This window comes from Penicillium daleae (assembly GCF_028827525.1).
Source record: "Penicillium daleae strain IBT 16125 chromosome Unknown utg000005l_segment0_segment0, whole genome shotgun sequence".
In the NCBI taxonomy this organism is placed as follows: Eukaryota; Fungi; Ascomycota; class Eurotiomycetes; order Eurotiales; family Aspergillaceae; genus Penicillium; species Penicillium daleae.
The window spans coordinates 2,410,276-2,431,183 of record NW_026623153.1 but is presented as its reverse complement, the minus strand read 5'-3'; the positions used below and the strand labels follow the sequence as shown (position 1 = coordinate 2,431,183).

The window sequence follows — 20,908 nt, the reverse complement described above, 5'->3', positions numbered from 1 at the left end:
GTTCCATAGAAATTGAGTTTTCAACAAGGGATAACAGCCTTCTTTTAATAGGTAACTGGCTTTTCACGTGCATATTTTCATAGTATTTTGATAATTATTTCGACTTCACAACTTCAAGGTCATAAGCGATATTACTGAATTTTGTTGGTCTTCGGGCTGGAGGTTTTCTTCTGGTAGTAACGTTTAAATGAGATTGTATGGCTAGACGGCTGTTAGTCCGAATTATAGAGGTTACAGTGAAGAAGAATGGGTAAAGAGATGTGTAAAAAGCTAAGAATGGAGACTGGGGGAAGAGATCTAAATATGGAGGACGATCATGCAAACCTATCAAACTTACCAAATCAACACCACTTGATCTCTGAGACTCGACTCCACGTACGCGAAAAAAAAAAGGACACTTAGAAACCAGTGCCAAAACCAGGGCCAAAACCGCTGAATTTGCAGTAAAAGAATGAGTAGATGTAGTTACCCAATTAGGCAAACGATGGCAGTTGACGAAGACCCAAAAACGTGACGAATTGTTTGAATTTGTTGGGCCTAGGCGGATTGGTAAACCCGTCCGCTGCCCGCTCGCTGGTCGGGATTTTGACGAATCCACGTACTCCCCTTGCGACCTGGTCACGAATATGGTGGTACTTAGCATCGATATTCTTTGTTCTTTGGTGGATATCTCTGCCTTTGGTCAGGCAGATTGTGCCCGTTTTGTCCTCGTAGATGGTCGTTGGCAAAGACAGAAGACCCAGGAATGATATATAATCCGCTGCTTCTGATGGGAGTCTAGCAAAGACTGGTTCGAGGCCCAGAATAGCCATGGCGTGCGGGTTGTATGTAGAATATGTGGCCTAATAGAAGACAATCGTCAAAAAAAGAAATAAGAAAATATTATCGGAGGCAGAACCCCAGAACGTGTCCATGACTCTATATATAAAGCAGCAGGGAAGCAAGCCTGGGGAGAATGAAGCAATCTTGTCTCTCCCCCTGAGCATCAGAGCTGAATATAAACAGAATGATAGAAGAGGGCCGATATATAAGTCATTGAACAATGACAATCTAAAAGGGAACACCCAGAATCAATCTGCAAGAAGCCATCCAACTAGGGAACATGCTGGAAAATTCCACAAAGGGCACCATGGCTGGTCCTGCAGAGGCCAGGAAGCAAGGAATACTAGAATCTCCACCTACTACTGATGTCAGACTCTGGGAACTCTACAGTTTTGAACGTTTAAACACGTTAAACCTTCTTAATCTCAGATTCATAACACATCTGTTCCGACGGTGGATCATCAGGGAGCTTTTTCTCCGCCGTCCATACAATTGTTTCAAGCCACAGACTTCCACCATTTACAATGAGACCTGCGGTGAAGAGTGAGCAGATTCTAAAGAGAAAAATAGATACGGCCATTTGCTACGCATTTATTCCAATCGTTATCGTTGGGTTGTCTGGAGACTTGACTCATGCCAGATACAGGCCTGATTCTTGCTCGTCAACGAGGTATACAATTGGAACGGTGTAGAGAATGGCAATGAAGTATATGGCACACGCTATATGTTATTATATGACAATTATGTCCAGTGACTACTTGACGTAGCCATGCAAAGCTCAGCAAAAACATAGCGCCGTCATGCCTACCAACAAGGCCACCATTGCAAAACGGTAAACAACAAGATAAATCGTCTATAATCAACATACTCAAACCATGTGACCCTTTTGCCCTTACTACTTTTGTATCCCTTCTTCGGTTCAAGTTAACGGGATATCGCAAGCTCGAGTACTTGGCTACCGTTTTAGGAAAATCAGCCGTCAACATAGAAAAGGTATTTCCGTTTTCGGATAATTAAGCGTCGGCAGCGGATATCGCATAACATTCAAAAAAAGAGATGTGAATTGAAGATGTGTCCACTGAGTTTGGTTTGCTTTCTTCTTTCCACGGGTGAGATGTGGGATTGACTGTGGATGCTATCATGCCAGCAAGTTTAATGCCTTAATGGATGGAGGCGAGTTGAGCCATGACTCCCTCCATTCGACTAGTGCTAGGTTCTGCGCTGCATTTCTCCTGTAGCCATCAATTGCCATTCGGTTACGCTCTTGGCATCGTCGTAGGTATTAGGTACTGTAGGTAATAATTGAAATGAGAATAAAAGGACTTTTTTCTATCCTCGATCTATCTCTATGTCCAGATGTGTAAATTACCAAATCATAACACGAAGAAAAAAGAAATCAAACATCATATCAAAACAAAATCGCTCGCTGACACAAATCTATCTTTATGAATGCACACCATATTTCCAGACGACATCGGTGGTTGGTATGGTACAGCACAAATCTAATCAATGTACTTGGGGATAGTCTTCAAGATACCATCCCGGGCGATGTCCTCCATGGCAGTGGTCATCTCCTGGAGGAACCGTTTGTCACCGCGCAAATCATCACCGAAGAGATTCTTAATGCTCAGGAGCTCGGCGGGGTTGGTACCGCCGGCGCGAGCCTTGGCCTGGAGTTCCTCGCGCATGGGGTCGTCAACGGCGAAAGTGTTGCCGTTATCGTCGACACCGTTGATGTAGTGGAACCAGGCGGCGGCGATGAAGCACAGACGGCGGAAGGGCCCGGTGACCCAGATCTGTTCGGCGATGGAGGGCATGATGAATTGGGGAATTTTGCCGGAGGCGTTGAGGGCGACGCGGGGCAGTTGGTCCATGATGGTGGGGTTGGAGAAACGCTCCATGAGGGTGTGGCAGTAGTCGTCGATGTTGACGCCGGGGATTTCGGGGAGAAGGGGCTTGACTTCTTCTTGCATGTATTGCCAGATGAATTTGCGGAAGAGGGGGTTCTCCATTACCTCGTGCACGTACTTGAAGCCGGCTAGTTGGCCCGGGTAGCCGATGGCGGAGTGGCTGCCGTTGAGCAGGCGCAGCTTGTGCTTCTCGAATTGCTCGACGTCGTGCACGTCCTTGACAACCTGGGCGCCGACCTTTTCGAAAGGTGGGCGGCCGTCGGAGAACTTGTCTTCAATGACCCACTGCATGAAGGGCTCTGTGACGACGGGCCATGAGTCCTCGATGCCGAAGTTCTCTGCGAGGGCGACCTTGTCGGAGGGGGCGGTCTGGGGGGTGATGCGGTCGACCATGGCGTTGGGGAAACCGCCTTGCTCGGAGATCCACTTGGCCATCTCCGGGTTGCGGAGGTGCGCGAATGACTCGAGCATGTGGCGTGTGATGGAGCCGTTCTTCAACATGTTATCACAGGACATGACGGTGAAGGGCTTGAGACCTTGCTGGCGGCGGCGGACGAGAGCAGCGTAGAGGAAACCGAAGGTGGTGCGGGGGGCGTTCTCGTTGGCCGGGTCGAGATCGTGCTGAATATCGGGGTTCTCGCTCTGGAGCTCGTGGGTGTTCTCGTTGTAGTAGTAACCGCTCTCGGTGATGGTGAGCGAGACAATGTGGGTATCGGGGTGAGCCATCTTGGCGATGACGGCCTCGCGGTTATCGGGAGCGAAGAGATAGGAGTTGATGCTGCCCACGATATTGGCAAAGCTGCCCTTGGCCGACCGTTCGATCACAGTGTAGAGATGGTCCTGCGAACCCAGGGCGTCGCGCATGCCGGCATCGAAGGGCTGCAGGCCGACACCGCAGATGGCGTAGTCGGTCACACCATGCTTCTGCATCAATTGATCGACGTAGACAGCCAGATGAGCTCTGTGGAAGCCACCGACACCGACATGGACGATTCCTTCCTTGACGGCGCCACCGCGCTGGTAGGTCGGAACCTTGACCTGGGTCTCGCCCGCGGTCGCGATTTGTGCGAGGTTCTGATTGTTGAGCTTGAGGGGTGCCATTGTGAGCGGGAGGAAGGAAAGGAGGTTAGATGACAACAATGACAAGAGAGAGAGAAGAGGGTATGCGAGAAAGAGAGAGGAGGAGAGTTGGCAGCTTTGAATCGGAGGGTCACCGCCGGTTTTGACTGATCGCCGAAAAATGTGCCGGGAGCAGCATTACATCATGCGGTGGGCGGTGGGGTCCAGATCCATGGGCAGAGGCTGGAAGCTGTTGGAGAATCTTGCGAATCGCTGGATCTCGTTGGATCGTTTGGGCTCGAAACAGTGGAGATCAGGGGAGGTGGAGATAAACTTGGCCATCGCGGAGGCGACTTTCTCGAACGAGACCGCCTCGATGGGGCCACCTGCCCACGGCAAGTCGATAGCGAGATAATTCATTGGGGAATTGTTCGCAGAACACGGGGTAGGTCGTTCACTGATAGTGTGCTAGGCTGCTAGCTCAAGAGAATCGATAAATTTAGGATTCAGGAGGAGGTCATCCGCAAGTGAAGAGTTTTTTTTTACTTTCTTTTTTCTCCAACAGCAAGTCAGCTATTGGCCCCACACCGCCCTTCCTTCGGCCAGACTTGCCACCCAAATAACCAGCACCGAGTAGAGCAAGAAGGCACAATATACTGGATGTACTACCAGATTAGCTCTCGGATCGTCGCCTAAAAGCTAATGCATGGCGCAATGCTTCTTTTTTATCATCGCTCTTCTTGGTACCTCATAGTTTTACCAACACAATGAGAAAAATCTGTTCTACAGTCCTGTACTCGCCCGAGACTTCTATCAGGATCCTACAGAAACTGTAGCCCCCCTTTCGGACCGTGTCTTTTTCCTAACACAGCAAAAGATCCCCAATCATCCCGTCAAGAATGGTCTCGGGAAATTGAGAAGATCCTTCCAAAACCTACCCACATATCAATAAGAAGGTTTTGGAGCAGCTTCGCTTGGGACCTGCTGGGATAGAGAGGCCGAGGGAAAGCTTGGCCCGGATACCAGGTCTCCGAGATCTATACATGCCGACCGAGACAAGAGCCAGTACGGAGTTTAGTGATCCGAGTTTCATCTCCAGCATTGTAAGATCTCGTATCCCTCCAGAGTTCCCTACATAGCACGACATATACTCTTTGGAAATTGTAATTGCAATCCGAGACATGAAGCATCCGCATTCGGAAATCTACGGATCTTGCATTCCGAGCTCTCGCCCAGGCCATTCCTATAGCCTTTGTCATACATAAATTCTTATTGAACGGAGGTTAGGCCGTTGACATCAAAATATATAGTGTTTCACGTGAAAGATAAGCAATGGTCGCAGATTGGTCGATCCTCCTGTCAGATTTTGATTTGAGGTGGCGAATCGGGCTGGGACCTATCAGATGCAGGCGATTCACCTCACCATGGGAGGATAACGTGAGGCTCAATTATTCCCCGGTCCAATCACAGGGGTAGAAGGTTAGGTTTTTTTCCTCTTTGTCTACTGTTTTCGGTCTTGCATGGTGGAAAGGTCTATCCAAGTTGTAGTATGCTCGGGAAATGCTGCGAACATATTTCTGGGATAAATGGGCACGATTTGACAGTATTGTGAACAACTCATGACTGCCTCCAAATGTCAAAGATCTATTCAGGAGACTAATGTTGAAATGGGGAAAATATACTCCCTGAGCAGGTACGCCAATGGCCTTTTTGACAATTCACTCGTCTCGACGCTAAGGAAACTCCTTGTTGCCTATCATAGATCATGTACTTATGGATATGCTATATGCTAAGACCCCTTGAAGGGTCTCCAGGAAGCCTAGCACGACACAGATATATTTGATAATATTTATTGACATCACCAAGCTCGCTAATATCTCATATGAAAGCTTTCCCTGCGTTCATACTTGAACAAAGAGAGACCTACCTCTCCTTAAACATGAGCAATCCCCGGCTCGTGGAACTCCTTGTGTTCATCAGCCGGGCCCTTCTCTCCAAGTGCATTCGAAATCTCCTTCTTCTCAGTCCAGGTAATGGTCGGCTTCCAGCCAACACTCTTCCTGGCAGAACTGATCTCATTATACAGCTCATCAACTTCCTCCAAGGTCAACCCCTTGGTCTCGTAGATCATGGTGTACACGAAAGTAATGCAGAGGAAGCAGCAGCCGAACCAGATGAAGAAGATCTTCGATTGTAGGTTCGCGTTGCCGGGTCCGTAGTTGACCAGGTACGGGGTTGCGAAGCTCAGTGCCCAGTTGAGGAGCCAGTTGGTAGCGGTGGTCATGGAAAGGGACTTGGCTCGGACCTTGAGGGGGAAGATTTCTCCAGTGACGACCCTGGAATGTTTATTAGCTTGATGAAGGAGATGAGGACAAAAAGGAAGACAGATGGAATGTGAACGTACCAGGCAATTGGTCCCCAAGAAGCAGCAAAGAAGAAAATGTAGATGCAAATGAACGCGATGGCCGCCTTCTGCGCAGCTTCGTTGTGGACAATGATGTTTCCAAGGGCATCCTGACTGGTCGTAGTAGTTCCGAGCACAGCAACAAGAAGTTGAGACACCGTCATACCAATAGCACCCATGAGCAGCACAGGACGTCTTCCCCACTTGTCAATAGCATACAGACCGGGAATAGTAGAGCCCACATTGACACAGCTGGTAATCAAACTAATAACAAACTCATTCTTGAACCCAGAATTCTTGAAAAACTGCGTCCCATAGTAGAAAATAAAATTGATACCAGTCAATTGCTGGAGACCTTGGAGCAGGCATCCAGTCAGAAGGCGCTTTCCAAGATTTCCCTTGAAACATTCGACATAGCCGGCGCTTCCAATGCTCATCTCGTACTCGTGGTTTGCCTGGATCTCGGCAAGTTCTGCGAGCAAAGCGGGATCATCTCCAGGGAGACGTCGGAGCTTGGCAAGACTCTTGACGGCACCTTCGTGATCGTCTCGCTTGATTAGGTAGCGGGGGGTTTCGGGGAGGATGAGCATGCCGACCACAAGGATGATGGCCCACGCGAACTGGACTGCGATTGGGATGCGGTAAGAGCCGGTGTCATCACGGTCGTGGGTGGCATTGTTCACGACAGCGGCCAACAGGAGACCGACCGTAATGGCGAACTGGTATGAGCCGACGATAAAGCCGCGGATCCATTTGGGCGCCGTCTCGGATTGGTAGAGGGGGACTAAAGAACAAACAGTGTGTTAGTGCAAGGGACAAAGAATATAACACGGTAGAAAACTACTCACTCAGTGCCGAAATCAAACCAACACCAAAGCCTGCGAAGAAACGACCCGCAAGGAAAAGAGGAATCGCAGTCGCAGCAGTCTGGAAGGCGACTCCGAGCGTAAAGACACCAGTCGAAGCGATCAATCCCCAACGACGACCAATCACATCACCCATAGGGGCAGCACTGAGGGCACCAAAGAAGGTACCAGCTGATAGAATAGACACAATGGCTGAAGATTGGCTAGAAGTGACTGAGAGGTTGCCATCAGAGTCTCTGAAGCCTGTTGAGAATGTCTTATCCCAATATGGCATGGCGAGAATGCCACTGATTGTGCCTGTATCGTAGCTGTATCGGCAATGAGCTTGGGCCTAGGTATTGGGACATAACAGTAACATACCCGAAGAGAATTCCTCCAAATGCGACGAAACCACTGATTAGAATGGCTGGCCATGCCTTTCCTGCAGTCCCCTCGGGCTGCTTGAGCAAGATGCCCATGTTTGCGATGAATCAAATGCTAGAAAAGGGCAGAGAGTGGGGAAAGGTATGAAAGGTGACTTCTCAGTTGTGTGAGATGGATTCAGATGAGACCTGGAGATGAGAATCTGGGGATTTGGCGTGACTTTTATAGTCCGACGATCAGCACGCGGGGACCCCATGTTAACTATCTCAACAAATCACCATTACCAACAAACTTCATCCATGTTATCTGACAACAGTCAAACAGTCATGTCTGGGGTGGTATCGCGGTGGGGGACTAAACAGCATCTGGCCATTGTTTTCTGATCATTGCGGAGGAGTGGGTTTCTCCACGATCGAGTCGGTATGATCTCGGAAGGACCTCGGGAAAGCTACTCGGTGAGCGCAACATAATAGGCTATCGGGGCCAGACCCTGGGCCCGAGAAGAGCACCGGCTCCGGGTTGCGACATTTTTAAAGTTTGCTGGTCTGTTGGAGTCTGTAGAACCCTGTGCCGTCCAAGTCGGGCTCAAAAGCAAAAGGCACACGGGCCGTGTGCAACCTTGGCCGTCATTGAATCCAGGGCTGTGGTTGGTTAGATCTTTGCCACTGGGCGGCCAAGGCTGCGCTGTGCTGTCGAGGGATTGGACGGTTCAAACGCTAAATGCTGAGCGTATGTACGTGTTTAGTGCTTTCCGGGGCTTTCTCGGAGAATTTATGTTTAGCTCGAGATCCCCGCGCCCTGGTGGACGTCTTGGCTTTCCCTTTCCGTTTTAGTGCTCAGACCCTCGCCGCTTTTGCTCACTGAGTAGACCTGAGCACGCCTCTGAGTGCCCTGATCTGATCAGTGAGCATTACATAAGCTCTCTGGCTCACTAAGCACAGCCTGGCCAGTAGTACCTTAATACAACGCAACACGCTAGCCGTATCCACGAATATCCCCCCTCCTGTAAAGTGCCTCTACAGCCCCATCAAAAAGCACTGGCATCAAGAATTTGAAATTCCGTTTTGGTACACTTTCTGCTATTCATTCCGTCACAATGATGCCTTTTGGATGGTCACCCGATCAAATAGACGACATGCTCCTGGGAATCCTTCGTCTACTTGCTCCACAATGGGCATCCCCGAGGAATACTAGATGAATGAAGCTATAATAGGTGAGATATTAGCTAGTGGAAATCCACTAAATGCCCATTAGAGAAGATCCTCAAAATCGTTAACATAGATTAACCTAAGACCTGAATTCCTCCGAATTGGCCCGTCAGACTTAGCCTCCAGAGTTGAGCTGAATTGATCTGATCATCTACCTAAAGTGGGCTTTCACCTAATTGCCCAACCAACTTTATCAGAATCGACAGCTGGATTCACCACGATTAGGTACTATAATTGATTCATTGAATTGACCTACATTTATCCTCCCAAATACATCGGCCGCTCCGACTGACCTCTCGAATATTGGTGATCAATTCTGGGGACCAATTAGGGCGGTTAATTCAGTCTTTGAATTAGATGAGTTCAGAGGCCCATCTGACTCCAGGCGGATCAATTTGGGTGAAGTTAGGGTGTTCAATTTTGCTGAATTCACGTCGTAAAGTTACCGCTAAATTAACCACCAAAATTTAGCTAGCTATCCATCCAAACTCGTCTAGATTAATTAGACTCATCACCTAGACCGGCCACTCGAATCCTGATGGTCAATTTAGATCATTAATTTTGACTGAATCGAGTGCGTTTAAAAGGTTAAGTTAGGTGAAATGAGGTCAATAATCCTGACAAATTAGGATAGGGGGAGCTGTAGCTTCTGCCAGCCAAAAAGGTATATTGAAGATGATTTTTTTAAGAGAAACCCTGAGTGGAAGCGTGCTTTTCACGCTTCCCGATGATCGACATTACCATACAAAGTTAGTGTCTCACATGATAACTATCAAGGAGGCCTCAGCGGTATCGAAGACTGCTGAAATCTCAACACCATATAAGTTGTCACGGATCCCGCGTGATGCACACGAAAACCTTCGTGATGCCCGAACAGATAGGACCCAGAGCAACGACATACTACCAGACCTAAGATTAAAAGAGTGTTTTGTATTGTTCAAGTCTAGTAACTACTGCGAGGAGTTTGGAAGCAGGTTATACAAAGAATGAGTAAGCACCACGTGATCCATCGTCGTCAGGCTAATGAAATGCCGAACTCGATCTCACAGAACCACTCATACTGGATGTTATTTTCAGCCAATCAGTTTCAATCGAAGGCCTGCGCATTTGCCCAACTAATCCAATATACCGCATCGCTTCGCTCTGCGAATAATCTATGCAAATCTCTTCCGATCGTATCGAATTGCAGCTTGAAGCATCACGGATGCTCCGGCGGCACAGTCCTGCGCTGTGCAGTATTCTTGCGGATGGTGACTAACCCCGTCTTTACAGGGAACGAAGACCATGCTTGTGGGGACCCGTTTTGAGGTGCTGACACTGTCGTGGCCGGCCCCACTAATCATATCCCGAATCTGTGATTTCGGATCCTGGACGACTGCTTCGGCAGATTCCCTGACACAGTCGATGCAGTCTTGATGGAATTCAACGGAAGGCGAGTCAAAATCTACCGTCCACTCAACAGAGCACGGTTTGCTCTCCTGTTCATTCCTGGCAATCACTTCAAACTCTTTTCTCAACTCCTCCTCAACCTTTGCCACCATCTCCATCTTCGGTCCTCGAACATCCAGGCTGAAAGTTACCAACCCAGGGACTGTGTTGACGCTTCCAGGGAGTGCCTTGAGGATCCCGATGCTGGCCAAACAACCGTTGGAGGAGCCAACTTCTCGGGCTTTGACCATCATCCGGGCAGCGGCATACATGGCGTCGGCCCGATGTTCGAAAGCCGTGGTTCCAGAATGGCAATCTGATCCGACAACTTTGATAGTGTACCAGCGATATGCCTGAGCGCCAGTGACAACCCCAATCTGTTGACCAGAAGAGACCAAATGAGGCCCTTGTTCGATATGCAGCTCAAAATGAGCAGCCATGGGCATTGCCTCGTACGAGCAGGGGGTGTCCCCCAAATAGTCAATCTTCTGGAGAGCCTCCTTCAAAGTTTCCGGATTAGAAGTAGCACTAGGAAGAGAGGCAACTGTAGGGACCTCTTTCAGAGCATGGCAATGGGCGAGGGGCCAGCTCCCCGCCCATACCCCTGAGGCGATGATTGTCATCGGAAAACGAGCACCCTCCTCACTAAAGGAAACGGGTTAGTTTCGTTCCGTCACGCGATCGCAAAGAGTCTCACTTCGTCCAATTGACCACGCCAATACCTCCTTCGGACTCAAGGCCCAGATCATCCATCACCTGGAGGGCTTCAATTCCTACCAAGACTCCTAGAATACCATCATATCTTCCACCTGTGGGTTGCGTATCCAGGTGGCTGCCAATGAATGTGGCTGGGACGTCCGTCCGACGGCCCGGACGCACTGCAAAGATGTTGCCCATCTCATCCACGGTGATATTACATCGCAGCTGTTTCATCTTTTCAACAAACCAGTCTCGCACACTCTTGTCGTCTTGGGACAAGGCGAGGCGAGCCATGCCCGTTTCCGTCGGGTCGCTGTGGCAGGCAAGCACCATTTAGTTCCATTGCCAAGCCCCGTGGGCAAAATGCTTTCGGAGCATACATACCTGCCCCATTTGACTCCCGTTCCCCATTGACAACTGTGGTGTAAATCTTTCATCAATCGCTCTTGATTAGCCCGTAACTTGGAGACTTCGACCTCGGAGAGTTCGCTGGTGAATTTTGACCGCCCAGACGTCATTGAGAACTCCCGGAAAGCGCATCGTGTCGGAGATTTCCAGGATTTCATCACTGGGCGGAGGCATGCAGTCAGCGAGGAGCCTCGTGCTGCTGTGAAAAACATGGTTGGCAGTAATCAACACAACAACCCACGACAACAACAACAGCAAGGAATGATCCAACTCATCATTATTAATTGTCTCACCAACGCGAGTGGGTCCTGTATGCGTAGGTTTCACGCCCGCCACGCGGGCGATGCGATAAGAATAAGATTGCGCGCTAACGGCCGATAGGCGTCTCCACTTTGAACGGGGGACTCCTCCCCCGATACTTAATGCCTGTGGTTTTCCTATCCCAGTTCTCTGACTTATCTAAGCTTCCTCTATTCATCGTATTCACTAGCAACACCATTCTTGTCGTGCAAAATGGGCCTCATTCCAGCCCGGAAAGCGGTGGCCGTCCAAATCCGCAAAGGCCAAGCCATCAAGATCATCAACACCCATGGCAAGCAGGTGTGTGACTTCTGGGCCTTCAACCCCAATGATCCTCACGACTTTCTCTCCATGGTCCATACCCGGACCATCCTTCTCGCCGTCTCCGTCAAAACGGGCGACAAATTGTACAGCACCCGTCGCAAGCCTATGGTGACGCTGGAGGAAGATACGACCAAAGGAGTCCACGACATCATCTGGTCGGCGTGCGATGTAAACCGATACCGCATGCAAGGTTTCCAAGGACATCATGACAATTGCAGTGAGAACATGCACACTGCCTTGAAAGAGACTTTCCCTGCTTTCAGCATTGCCGATGACTGGGTCCCCGACCCGTTCAACGTGTTCATGAACGTGGCTATCGATCACCACGGTGGTCTGGACATCAGGCCCCCGACTAGCGAGAAGGGTCAGTACGTCGTCCTGAGAGCCCATGCGGATTTGATTCTGGTCATAAGCTCTTGTCCTCAAGACTTGGAGCCGGTGAACGGCGGCCTGCCCACCGACTGCGAATACGAAATCCTCGACGAGACGAGTCCTATCCCCGCTCCCGAGGCTTCGACATCCCTCGTCACTCAGTCTGTTCCACGAGGACTTGCCCAGCCTCCTCGCCGTCGCGTGAAGGTGGCACTCTCCTTCGACTTCGATGCCGTATCTCACTGGCTAGGAACCGGCTGCCACCCTGATAACAATATGGCCGATTACAGTTCCGGTATCTTCGCTGGTCGAGTCGGCGCAATTCGTCTCCTCAACATGCTGCAGAAATTTGACATCGCGAACAAAGTGACATGGTTCATCCCAGGACACACCATGGAAACCTTCCCGTCGACCGTCCAGAAGGTTGTGGAATCCGGAGCCGAGATTGGATTGCACGGGTACTCCCACGAGGGAATTTACCAGATGACCTTGGAACAAGAGCGAGACGTGCTCGAGAAGTGTATCGAAGTCGCCACCAAACTCTGTGGCAAGAAACCCAGGGGATACCGTGCGCCCATGTACACCATCCGCGAGACCACTGTGGAGCTACTCCGCAAACACGAGTTCCTGTACGACACATCGCTCATGCATCATGACTCGCAACTCTACTTCACGCCCAGCGACCCGCCCATCAAGACCATCGATTTCTCCAAGGACGCTTCCTCATGGCTGCACCCCACTCCGTTGGGATCGGAGGCCTACCCCACCGGCCAGCATCCCCTGGTTGAGATCCCGTGCGGTTGGTACAACGAAGACATGATGCCTCTCCAGTACCTGCCTCACCTGGCAAACAGTAACGGCTACGTTAGCACGCGCGTCGTGGAGCAGATGTGGAAGGACAAGTTCATGTGGCTGTGGGAGAATGGCAAGGAAGGCACCCAGTCCGCTGACTTCATCTTCCCAATCCTCATGCATCCCGACACCAGTGGAATGGCGCACATTATCGGCATGTCTGAGCGGGTAGTGACTTGGCTGAAGAGCTGGGGCGACAGTGTCGAGTTCTGCACTCACGAGGAAATTGCTCGGGAGTGGCTCGCGGAGCAGAAGGCCAAGGTTGCTTAGACTTTTCTAGGGTTATGATGTGTCCAATGTCCGAGGTGTCTTTGTACTTGTAATGTGATCATGTGTTTACTCCATCTGGATTATGATTGAGACCAGTTGTTCTGCAAGCTCCAGTTATATACGGTTATGTCTTTCAAGAATTCTCACAGTACAGTATGCACAACTCCATAGCTACTGTGTAGTATCGTTAGGGTCAACCAATGCGAACCAACATTCCTTCGCCAATCTGCCGTGATCATAATAAATCTAGACCCCCTCTTATACAAAATGACCAAAAAATAATACCACTAGACCACCAACAGATATCAAAGATACTTTGCGCAGTCATACATTGGAGTTTCATGCCTCTTCGTGGACTGACAAAAAATATCCCCATCTAATACAGGTCCAATGAGCTGAACCTGGGACTTTGTGAGACGTAGACTACAATTGTACATCCATACATAAGATAAATACGTATATATCAAGACGAGATTCCTGGACTGGATACTTTTGTCTAATCGGATTACTCAAAGATGTATGCATAACTTAGTTAATTATGTACGTAATAAACGAGGGGATGCACAATGGCAGTCTGGGCGGAACAGACAGGTCGAGGCACGAAAGAAGTAGGCGATTAGGAGGAGATTCGGGGGGTGAAAAGCCCCTTAGCATAGCAGAAGAAGACGCATAGAAGGCCAAATCAAATAAGAGGTCAGGTTTTGTGAAGGAGAAGTTTTTAAAAGGGCTAATCGGATATCAAGAAATCAGTGTTCGAAGATGATAAGAAAGATAGAATAGAATTGATTCTCCAACGGTGTGTATAAAAGAATGTGTATCAATCTCTATATCAAAAGCGTATCCTCCTAAGGGTTCTTCTTCCCATCTCATATGAGGCCATTCGCCGAAGTCCTCTGCATCAACAAGTTAAACCAATCAAACGATGTAAACAAACCAAACAAGAGAACGACGTGATCAAATCAACAAAGCAAGTTCCGCCTAAGAAATCGGGCTACCAAGCACCCGTCATCAGTTCCCCCACTACAGTAACTATGCTATATTTTTGCTGGCCTATCGGATCGGTTTGATTTGGAGCGGGCTGTACTCCGTGTTCCGTCAAATCTACCGATGAGTCGTCGGGCGATAAGAACGGACTATGACGGCCGAAACTTTGTTTATAATTAAAGTATAATATATGGATCCCGATTATGCCCCGAACAGAAACACCGCCTTGTTATCTATCATTCTTCAGAATCAGGAAACTCCTAGTCAACCGTTCGGACGATCCGAAGACGATTTCGCCACAGCAACAGCGCAAATATGGATTTCTCACAGGATTACGTCCAAATCATCAATGGCAAGAGCGCTCCAACTGAGCAGACCCGGCATGGTGTGAACCCTGCAAACAAGCAGGCTTTGCCTCCGGTCCCAGTAGCGACGCAACAGGATCTCGACAACGCAGTTGCTGCTGGAAAGGCCGCATTTGAGACATGGTCTCGGACGCCGTTTGAGGAGCGCCAGAAGGCTACCATTGCGTATGCTGATGCGGTGGAGGCGCACTCTGCTGCTTTGGTAGAGCTTCTTACACGAGAACAGGGAAGACCTGTACGTTTCGATTATTGATCTCCGTTGTGGTAAAACTTTGTGCGGGATATGCATCAAATGCTAATGCAGTCAACAACAGACAGAGCAGGCTTGGATGGAGGTCGGCGGTGCGCCGGAATGGATCCGTGGACTTGCTAGTATTGCTCTCCCGGACGAGGTGATCGAGGACAATGAGCAAAACACTGTGCTCAATAGGTATACGCCGCTTGGTGTTGTCGCGGCCATTGTTCCTTGGAATTTCCCCATCCGACTGGCAGTTGCCAAGATTGCGCCGGCGGTTTTGACTGGTAACGTTGTCATCGTAAAGCCTTCGTACGTTCCCCCGCAAGGCAGTCGAGATTGTTGGAACAACTTCGCTGACGCGCAGAGAACAGGCCTTTCACTCCCTACTGCGGGCTGAAGCTGGTCGAGTTGGCCCAGCAGTTTTTCCCTCCGGGTGTAGTCCAAAGTCTAAGCGGTGATGATAATCTCGGACCGTGGATGACAAGTCATCCTGGTATTGACAAGATCAATTTCACGGGCTCGACCGCAACTGGGAAAAAGGTGGTGCAGAGTGCTAGCCAAACGCTGAAACGGGTAACCCTCGAACTGTAAGCCGCCACCCAAGCATCATTGCCTGATGTGCAAATCTGCTAACGCACCACAGCGGCGGCAATGATCCCGCTATTATCCTCCCAGACGTGAATGTTGAGAAGGTCGCGGACCAGGTAACAGCAGCATGCTCACTGACTTTGAAAATTCCCTGCTGATCAATGTTTCTGCTAGATTGCAACCTTCGCGTTCTTGAACACTGGCCAGGTAGGTTACCATTTCGTCTGCAGCCTAGAATGTCACTCACGTTGTCGTTTTCAGATTTGCCTGAATATCAAGCGCATCTACGTCCATGAGGCGATTTACGACAAGTTCAAGGAAGCCATGGTCAAGAGCGTCGATGGCTACGTCGTTGGAGACGGCTCCCAGCCAACCACCACCCACGGACCGATCCAGAACGCGATGCAATACGCTCGTGTGAAGACCTTTTTCGATGACATTGAGGTGCAGGGTTGGAAAGCTGTCGCTGGAGGAAAGATCGAGGAATCGGCCGGTTATTTCATCCATCCTACAATCATCGATAACCCGCCGGAAGACTCACGCATTGTCGTGGAAGAGCCATTTGGTAAGATTCTCCTTAGCTACATTGGGTGTCTTCTCTAATTCTGTCTAGGTCCGATCGTTCCCCTTCTCAAGTGGACCGACGAGAAAGACGTCATTGAACGAGCCAACAACACGGTCAACGGACTTGGTGCATCGGTCTGGGGCAAGGACCTCGACAGGGCTGGCAAGATCGCGAAGCAACTACAGGCAGGGACCGTATGGGTCAACACGCATTTCGAATTATCGCCGCTGGCTCCCTTTGGAGGACACAAGCAGAGCGGTCTTGGGTCAGAATGGGGTGTCGATGGGATGAAGGCTCACTGCAACGCGCAGGTCCTTTTCTTTAAGAAGACCGCGGCGTAGATTTTGCAACCTTTTGGTTGCTCCTGTAAATCAGACTCGATTGTAACAAATGTTCATGAGAATATAAGCTATGTGAATTCATTTAAACAAGTGATCGTCTAGACGCACGACATTGAAAATTATTTACAGTTCTTAAATTACCACTATCGTAATATGATAAATTAAGTACCTTTGGTGTCAGATTATCCCTCCTCGATGCCATTTTGTCTTCCATTTTTATCCTAGTGGGTAGATCTAATCGCCACAATTGACCAATCACCATCCCCCGTTTTTGACGTTTTGGCATCACCACTGGATAACCAAGGAAAAAGCTGCGCTAAGCTCCGCTAAGCTCAAGCTCCGCAATCAAACATTGTAATACTCTATTTAGCTCGTTAGAAAAATTCCCGCCATCCTATCTGAAAAACTTTCAAAAAAATTTAATCTATTGTTCACTAATATACAGACATTGAATCCAAAATAACTCGTAAAAGACAGATGATCCTCAAAACTACCATCTACAAATTCATGATTTTTGACAGGTATTGCCTGACTGACGCCCCGTTGAGGCTACACCCTGATCCAATCAACCCATCGGGTCTTAGGATGACGACTCCTCCCTTGGCCAAGTGAACTCCATACGCAGCATGGGCCTCACCGGTTTGGTCAAAGTAGGTATCGCCAAACGGTTGCATACCCAATGCTTCGTAAGGCGAGCACCCGGGAGTGGCACTAACTGTAACCCACCGCAGAGCTGGGTGGGAATACAGCTCCTTGTCGGTCTCCAGATAGCTCTGGAGTGCTTTCAGTGCAGATTTGGTGGATTCGACCTTTCCTGTGAACACAATGACCCAGAATTTGCCCACATTGCGAGCGACCTGGTGGACGCTAGTCTTGTGGTTGATTCCGGGTACAGTAATCACGGCGTCAGGAGAGCGGGTCCCTGGGACGACGCCGAGTTCAGCCGACGGAGTCTGGTTGATGACATTCTCAGGGTATGAGATGCCCAACCCGGTGTTGAAAGATGCTGCCTCCTGGAAAATCTTGCCCAGAACGAGATAGGGATCAGCATTCTTGTCCCCGTCATACCATGCTGGCCATTTGTGGGTCATGAGAAGGGAAATGTCCTTGTCGTAATTGATCAGCTTCTCAACGGCAGTCTTGCGCTCGGCAGAGTAAGTCTTCAGGACCTCTGGCCGGGTGAAGCCACGGATGTGCGAGGCTAGTTTCCAGCCCAGGTTCACTGCGTCGTGAATACCGGTGTTCAAGCCTTGCGCGGCGCCGCTGCTGTGCGTGTGGGCGGCATCGCCGCAGAGGAAGACCCGTTCCTGGGTTGAAAAATCGCGGGCCATGCGCTGTCCAATCGTATACCTGTCATCCATCAGCCTTTCTCCTTCTGAGACAAAATTGGCACAGTCCATGAGACAACTTACAGGGTCCACCAGTGCACCTCTGTGAACTTGACGTTGAAAGGCTTCATGCTTTCGATGGCTTCCTTGACAGCGACCTCCTCGGTCACTCCGTCGGGATACTTCGCAGCGATCTCGGCAGTGTAAGCATAGCCGATGCGCGTCGCTCCATGGTCCAGGGGCGCCCAGAGGATGTTTCCATGTGTCTTGCTTTCGATGGCACTTTTGTATTTTGTGGTTAAGATCCATATACCAATCAATAGAAAATCAAGATCAACTCACCCATACGCACGATTGATGGGCATGTCCGTTTCCACGAGGCCATCAATTCGAATCCACTTGTCTTCCGAAGTATCGCCATCAAAGGGAATCCCAGCGTGTTTGCGCACAAAACTGCGACCTCCGTCGGCGCCAATGATGAACTTGCTGCGCAGCGTCATAGGCTTTTGAGTTTGGGTATCCACAAAATAAGACGTCACACCGTAGGCATCGAGTGGTGCAGCATCGTCGATCTCGAAGCTAGTGCACTCTATTGACTGATAGTAGACGGCGCCGACAGACTCGAGCTTTTCACGGAGGATGGCTTCGGTGTACATTTGTCGAAGCACAAGGGTGAAATCAAATTGAGTGCCTTTGATATTCTCCATGAACGTCCAGACTCGTCCAGGAATCCTTTTGTCGGAGGAGCTCAGTGTCAGCATTTACCGCAATGAATAACACAACCAGAGAACAGGGGAAGGGTATCCTACTGCTGAATTCCATCTTTGTAAGTGACGCTGTCCCGGCACGCGAATCCCTTCTGCAGCATCGGTTGGATCAGGTCGAGCTGATCCAGCTGCTCCAATGTTCGGGGAAAGAGAGCGATTGCTCGCCCAAAGCTTTCCTGCGTCCTGGTGTCCTGCTTCTCAAGTACACACACCGACACGCCGAAGCGTGCCATCTGGTATGCCACCAAGAGACCGACAGGGCCACCGCCCACAATCACGACATCGTATTCTGTCGCAGTCATCTTTGTCATAGAGAGTTGGAAGGAATCAAACAATATCCTAACGAGCTCCCACTTGGTTGAAGCTGTTCGACGATAACTTTTAGAGTTTCACTTCGATAAGTTATCGAAACTCTTAGGCAGGAAAAATTGCTATCTATAGCGGGCTATCGATCTTGCGACAATATTTATCATCTTCCTTTGTCTAATAAGAGCAGTATGCTCATGCCCGACGGTTAAAGTGAATGAATCTATGGTACCGTGTCAAGCCACTATCTTATCCCCCGAGGAGGTTGACAGCCGACGCCCGACGCCCGACGGGAACCAAACCGAGCAACCTACTTCGCCACTATATCCGCAATGGACTTCCAAAAGTGTTCAAAAAGCTTGACAAAGAGCTTTGACAAACAGAAACACTATACCACGCTATAGGGTTCCTATTACATTCACTTATCTCAATCGAGAAATCGTTTTATACTTGCACTCCCCATCGGCCAACTCTTTCTGTGTCACCGACAAACATCCACCACCATGGCTGATCCCGGCATGATTGAAAGACAGAGCCCAACATACAACAAATACACCACCGGCAAAGAAATGAAGGAGACGCCAGTGAGCAAGGCGTCATCACCGACCGAGGTCGAGCTTGGGATGAGTTACCAATCTGAGTCCAATAACGTCTGGTCCAAAATCAGCAGATGGATCAATCTCATTGGCGCAGAGGAATATGGAGTCGAGCAGATCCCAGAAGACGTGAGGACCGACCAGAATCCGCGAGACCTGTTTACTTTCTTCTTCAGTGCCAATTGTGGAACCGCTTCCATTGCACTCGGATATCTGGGACCTACGTTGTTCTACCTGGGATGGTGGGACTCGTTCCTGTGCTGCCTCTTCTTCAATTTGATCGGGGCGATCCCCGCGGCTTGGCTGGCAACTTTTGGCCCTAAAATGGGCCTGCGCACTATGATACTCCCCCGATTCTGCTTTGGCTGGTGGCCGGCTAAGGTGCTTGTTTTGCTCAACTGCCTGAACCAGATCGGATGGGCCATGGTTAACTGTATTGCTGGTGCTACCATTTTCTATGATGTCGGAGACGGGAAACTACCAATGGCCGTGGCTGTCCTCATCATCGGCCTGGCAGCTGTCATCGTTGGCCTCTTTGGCTATCATCTGGTGCACGTCTATGAGAGGTGGTCCTGGATCGCAATGCTCATCTGTTTCTGTATCCTCGCTGGTTTCGGAGCACCACACTTTGTGAATGTGCCCATGGGCAAGGGCCCCCGCCGAAATCTCAGCAGTTCTGTCATTCGGAACTACCATCGTCGGCTATGAGTTTGCCTGGGCGCCGATCGCAGCCGACTACGGAGTGTACATGCGTTCGGACACTCCGCCGTGGAAGTGTTTCCTATATGCATTCTTGGGCCTCTTTACCAGCCAATTTCTGATTGAGGCACTCGGCGCTGCTATTGGCACTTTGGTGTTTAGTTCCAACCCTGTTTTCACCGCTGCCTATAACAGCGGCGGCCTGGGCGGCCTCATCGGCCAATGCTTCCAGGGACACGGCGCGGGCGTCACTGGTTTCGGCAAGTTCGTCCAGCTCATTTTGTCCTTTTCGACCGTGGCGGTCATCATTACGAACATTTACTCCCTGGGACTCAGCATTCAAATGATGTCGAAAAAGTTGCTGATCATTCCCCGTGTTGTCTGGTCTCTGATCGGTGCCGTTATCTTCCTGGCGGCCGCTATTGGTGGTCGCAATAATCTGGAGGCGGTTATGTCCGACTTTTTGAACATCTGTGCCTACTGGCTGACGCCCTTCTGCACTATCTTGATGGTCGAGCATTTCGTGTTCCGACGCGGATATACAACATATGATGTTTCTGCGGCGTTTGATCGGAAGCGCCTTCCTCTTGGAATCGCAGCTTTCTCGGTCTTCGTCATCGGCACTGTATTGGCCTTGCTTTGCATGAGCCAGACTTGGTGGGTTGGCCCGATTGCTTTGAAAGTGGGCAATGCACCCTATGGAACTGATATTAGCTGGGAGCTTTCTTTGGGGGCTGTTACTCTTCTGTATATTCCGCTGAGATACTTGGAACGCAAGTATACCGGCTTCAAATCCGAGTTTGAAGGCGACATATAATTGTATGAGTTAGAATGTTTCAATATATA

General features: G+C 49.8%; 8 protein-coding genes across 8 annotated transcripts; 3 read left to right on the top strand and 5 right to left on the bottom strand.

The window, feature by feature from the left end:
* Positions 1-2,324: 2,324 nt before the first annotated feature.
* Positions 2,325-3,833, bottom strand: N7458_005078 (mannitol dehydrogenase family protein; the record flags this gene model as incomplete). Its single annotated transcript, XM_056908460.1, has 1 exon — positions 2,325-3,833. The coding sequence occupies one exon, from the start codon at positions 3,831-3,833 to the stop codon at positions 2,325-2,327; it is 1,509 nt and encodes a 502-aa protein (XP_056767078.1).
* Positions 3,834-3,989: 156 nt separating this feature from the next.
* Positions 3,990-4,211, bottom strand: N7458_005077 (uncharacterized protein; the record flags this gene model as incomplete). The annotated part of the gene is made up of 1 exon (XM_056908459.1): positions 3,990-4,211. The coding sequence occupies one exon, from the start codon at positions 4,209-4,211 to the stop codon at positions 3,990-3,992; it is 222 nt and encodes a 73-aa protein (XP_056767077.1).
* Positions 4,212-5,724: 1,513 nt separating this feature from the next.
* On the bottom strand, positions 5,725-7,519 carry N7458_005076 (sugar porter family MFS transporter; the record flags this gene model as incomplete). Its single annotated transcript, XM_056908458.1, has 4 exons — positions 5,725-6,127; positions 6,196-6,979; positions 7,044-7,369; positions 7,422-7,519. 4 exons carry the CDS (start codon positions 7,517-7,519, stop codon positions 5,725-5,727), a joined length of 1,611 nt encoding a protein of 536 aa, XP_056767076.1.
* A 2,267-nt stretch (positions 7,520-9,786) lies between these two features.
* N7458_005075 (M20 family metallo-hydrolase) lies at positions 9,787-11,277 on the bottom strand (the record flags this gene model as incomplete). The annotated part of the gene is made up of 3 exons (XM_056908457.1): positions 9,787-10,705; positions 10,758-11,072; positions 11,144-11,277. 3 exons carry the CDS (start codon positions 11,275-11,277, stop codon positions 9,787-9,789), a joined length of 1,368 nt encoding a protein of 455 aa, XP_056767075.1.
* A 403-nt stretch (positions 11,278-11,680) lies between these two features.
* On the top strand, positions 11,681-13,285 carry N7458_005074 (polysaccharide deacetylase family protein; the record flags this gene model as incomplete). The annotated part of the gene is made up of 1 exon (XM_056908456.1): positions 11,681-13,285. One exon carries the CDS (start codon positions 11,681-11,683, stop codon positions 13,283-13,285), a length of 1,605 nt encoding a protein of 534 aa, XP_056767074.1.
* A 1,299-nt stretch (positions 13,286-14,584) lies between these two features.
* On the top strand, positions 14,585-16,366 carry N7458_005073 (aldehyde dehydrogenase family protein; the record flags this gene model as incomplete). The annotated part of the gene is made up of 7 exons (XM_056908455.1): positions 14,585-14,869; positions 14,949-15,181; positions 15,244-15,459; positions 15,516-15,576; positions 15,635-15,667; positions 15,722-16,025; positions 16,074-16,366. The coding sequence occupies 7 exons, from the start codon at positions 14,585-14,587 to the stop codon at positions 16,364-16,366; spliced, it is 1,425 nt and encodes a 474-aa protein (XP_056767073.1).
* A 497-nt stretch (positions 16,367-16,863) lies between these two features.
* On the bottom strand, positions 16,864-18,763 carry N7458_005072 (2-4-dichlorophenol 6-monooxygenase; the record flags this gene model as incomplete). Its single annotated transcript, XM_056908454.1, has 4 exons — positions 16,864-17,716; positions 17,779-17,976; positions 18,037-18,426; positions 18,504-18,763. 4 exons carry the CDS (start codon positions 18,761-18,763, stop codon positions 16,864-16,866), a joined length of 1,701 nt encoding a protein of 566 aa, XP_056767072.1.
* Positions 18,764-19,270: 507 nt separating this feature from the next.
* N7458_005071 (purine-cytosine permease family protein) lies at positions 19,271-20,879 on the top strand (the record flags this gene model as incomplete). Its single annotated transcript, XM_056908453.1, has 2 exons — positions 19,271-20,036; positions 20,095-20,879. 2 exons carry the CDS (start codon positions 19,271-19,273, stop codon positions 20,877-20,879), a joined length of 1,551 nt encoding a protein of 516 aa, XP_056767071.1.
* Between the last annotated feature and the right edge of the window lie 29 nt (positions 20,880-20,908).